We start from the raw sequence: 2,869 nt of genomic DNA, 5'->3' as shown, positions 1-2,869 counted from the left end.
AGAGTCAGACACCACACATACTCCGAGTGATACACAATACACAAGATCTTTGTTTAAAACTGCAGCACTAACTTTCAGAATCAAGCTCGTTTTGTCTGTTAGCCAAACGGCTCATGAACAGCTGGATGGATTTCAATGACATTTTCAGAGAATAATCATTGGGTATACACGCACAACTGATTAACCAATTCAAGATGGCCACCACAGCTAACAAACTTCAACTCAAGCGAGGGATCTCAAACATCTCGCCGTGTCGTGTTATTTCCAAAATGCGGCGATGGCTCCGTCGATTCGAGACGATCTTAGTTTTAAAGCTCGCCGTGCGGTACCTTCAAGTAAAGCTGGGCCTTTTTTTACTCGTTCGGGGGTTTTGTAAGCCCGCGCGGAAGACACATCTGAAGATGGCGGATTCTTTAAGAAATGACAACATTGCATACATTTATTAGGGATGGACTCCAATTCCAGTACATGCAAAAAAAAAAATCACCACTGTCCTCTAAATGTAGTGTTGACATTATTGCAAACACTTGTCTCCCTGCTGTTTTTGTGTATTATAACTTTTTTATTATCTTAGGATAAAAAACAAAACAAAACAAAAGAAAAAAAAAGATTAACAATTACATGGGATGCCTTGTTCTGCATAATTTAAAACATATACACAGTGGGAACAGGAATGGCAATGCTTTAGACATCATCACAGCCTCTTCGTCGACCCCCCCGCCCCAAAACCCACTGCCTGCATGCAGTCTGCACTGCACGGAAGGCCAAAAGTCACATGAGACAGCCTGCAAAGAGCAACAAGAAGCATTCACAGTAAAGGAATATAGGGAGATGGACAGGCTGGGAGGGTGGGGAGGGAGTAAAAAGAGGAAGGAGGAGGAGGAAAAGGAGGGGAGTGAAACAAAGTGACTGCAGCACTGGCCTTGGTTTTAGACAGGAGGAGGAGCAGCATAGTCCTAGGATTTCATTCAAACCTCTCCCCACACTTCGACTCCCGGCTCCTGATTGTGGTAATCTTTCCATTGTCTTTGACAAAACTAAATAAAAAAAAAAAAAAAAAGGTTGGTTTATATACGCATGTATATATATGTACATACATATACGCATGTATGTATATAAACATATATACACACGTTTTTAGAGCTACAGCACCTTTTCCCATTGGGGCAACAGTGTCAATACCTCACATGGTACATAGCTGTGCCAAAACAAAAAAACAAAAACAGGAAAATAATAAAAACAAAATATATTGGTCAAGATATTTATCTTTTTTTCCCTAAAATTGGCATTTGACATGATGATATTCTATTGCCATCTGGGGGGGGGGGAACAAAGGTTCTTCTTTTGAGTTTATATTCAAGTTTACTCCTTTTTTTTGTTGTTGTTTTTCTTCTTCTTTTTTTTCTTCTTCTTCTTCTTCTTCTTCTTCTCGGGTGTATATTTTCTTCCGTTCCTGCTTTTTGTTTTTTTGTTGTTGTTGTTGTTGTTTTGTTTTTTTTTAAAAAGAGTTCACACTTTTGTGATTTGCGTGTGCTGCTCTTCATCAAAAGGTTCATTTTCCGGGTCAGAGTCAGTGGTGTCAGAGTATCGATAATGGTCTGGCTCATTGTCGCTGACGTCCGGCGTGACGGATGTCGAAGTGCTGGCCTCCGAGTTCGAGGGCTCCTCCACGGTTTTCGTGAAATACAACTTCACCTGGAACACCGAGGAGACAACGAGCACGTGCGTTAAGAGAACATGCCGCTCCGGATATTAACCTTAAAGCAACCCCGAATCCCCTCCCCTCCCGCCGCCACCGCCGATACTCACCTTGAAGTTTGGAGAGAAGTAGCGGTTAGCCTTATCCTTATTGGCTTTGTCCAAGTCGTTCTTCGTGAGTGTCAGGATGAGGTATTCCCTGTCCCTGTCCCGGTCCCTGTCCCCGTCCCTGCAGTCGTCCCTGCTCTCGGCGCTCTGCGGCTGGCCTTGACCCGGCGCCGCGCCTCCCTGCTGGCTCTCGGCGTTGTTCACCGCCCCGTTCTCCATCTTGTCGGCGCTCTCGTCCGGCCCGGGGATGAAGAAGGTGTTCACCCAGAAGTGAAACATTTTGTCCTGGATTTTTTTTTTTTTTTTTTTTTTTTGGGGGGGGGGAAATTGACAAACAGAAAAATCTGAGAATACTCCACATTCTTTGCTGAACTCTTCCAATCTATTTATTTATTTATTTTTTTTCGGCTAAAGCTGACGTCGCTCTTCTCGTTTCAAAAAGTGGAAAATCTCTGACGGATTACTGAAGTTTGTCTTCAAACCCGTGTCTGAGCCCTCAGCATTCAGCCCCCCCCCTGTTTTTATAAAATATCAATTATTTAAAGAACTAAACATGTAGCCACTGAAAGCAACAATGGTTTTGACCACCATTTTTTAAAGACGGGTAAACGAGAAACTCCTCAGTCGAACAACCGTTTCTTTTAACTTAGCACAAGAAACAGCTGGGCATGCGCCAACTCACCTTCTTCAGCATCTTATTCTGTTTATGGAAGAACTCCACCTTGATGTCGCCGCACACCGGCAGCGGCTGGGGGAACTCGAAGATCATGTGCTTGTCCTCGCGCCGCGTGTGAGCCGGGTTTGAGGTGTGAATCTTGACTTTTAGTTGGTACACCACAAACTGCGGATCTGAAAAGAAAGAGACAGAGAGAGAGCGTGTCGACGTAGCACGGGCGTGAGGGGGAGGGGGGACAGAATGGAGGCGGGACATCAGGAGTTATTTCATACAAGAGCCGGACGAAGACACAGCAAAGCACACCACCACCACCTCCACCTCCACCTCCACCTCCACCTTGTCCTTCACCTCCTCCTACGCCTCCACCTCCACCTCCGCCTCCACCTT

General features: G+C 44.9%; 1 protein-coding gene across 2 annotated transcripts in view; it reads right to left on the bottom strand.

The window, feature by feature from the left end:
- Nucleotides 1–424: 424 nt before the first annotated feature.
- Nucleotides 425–2,869, bottom strand: part of LOC108245338 (phosphatidylinositol 3,4,5-trisphosphate 3-phosphatase and dual-specificity protein phosphatase PTEN) — a 9,457-nt gene continuing 7,012 nt past the window's right edge. For both annotated transcript variants that reach the window (XM_017432183.3, XM_037973628.1), the window contains 3 exons: nucleotides 2,489–2,655; nucleotides 1,810–2,091; nucleotides 425–1,695 (listed from right to left, as the gene is read on the bottom strand). In XM_017432183.3, the coding sequence (XP_017287672.1) occupies nucleotides 1,510–1,695; nucleotides 1,810–2,091; nucleotides 2,489–2,655 (635 nt within the window). In that variant the 3' untranslated portion in view covers nucleotides 425–1,509. The remainder of the gene's footprint in view (nucleotides 1,696–1,809; nucleotides 2,092–2,488; nucleotides 2,656–2,869) is intronic.

This window comes from Kryptolebias marmoratus, linkage group LG22 (assembly GCF_001649575.2).
Source record: "Kryptolebias marmoratus isolate JLee-2015 linkage group LG22, ASM164957v2, whole genome shotgun sequence".
Taxonomy (NCBI): domain Eukaryota; kingdom Metazoa; phylum Chordata; class Actinopteri; order Cyprinodontiformes; family Rivulidae; genus Kryptolebias; species Kryptolebias marmoratus.
This window is presented reverse-complemented; position numbering and strand designations above follow the sequence as displayed.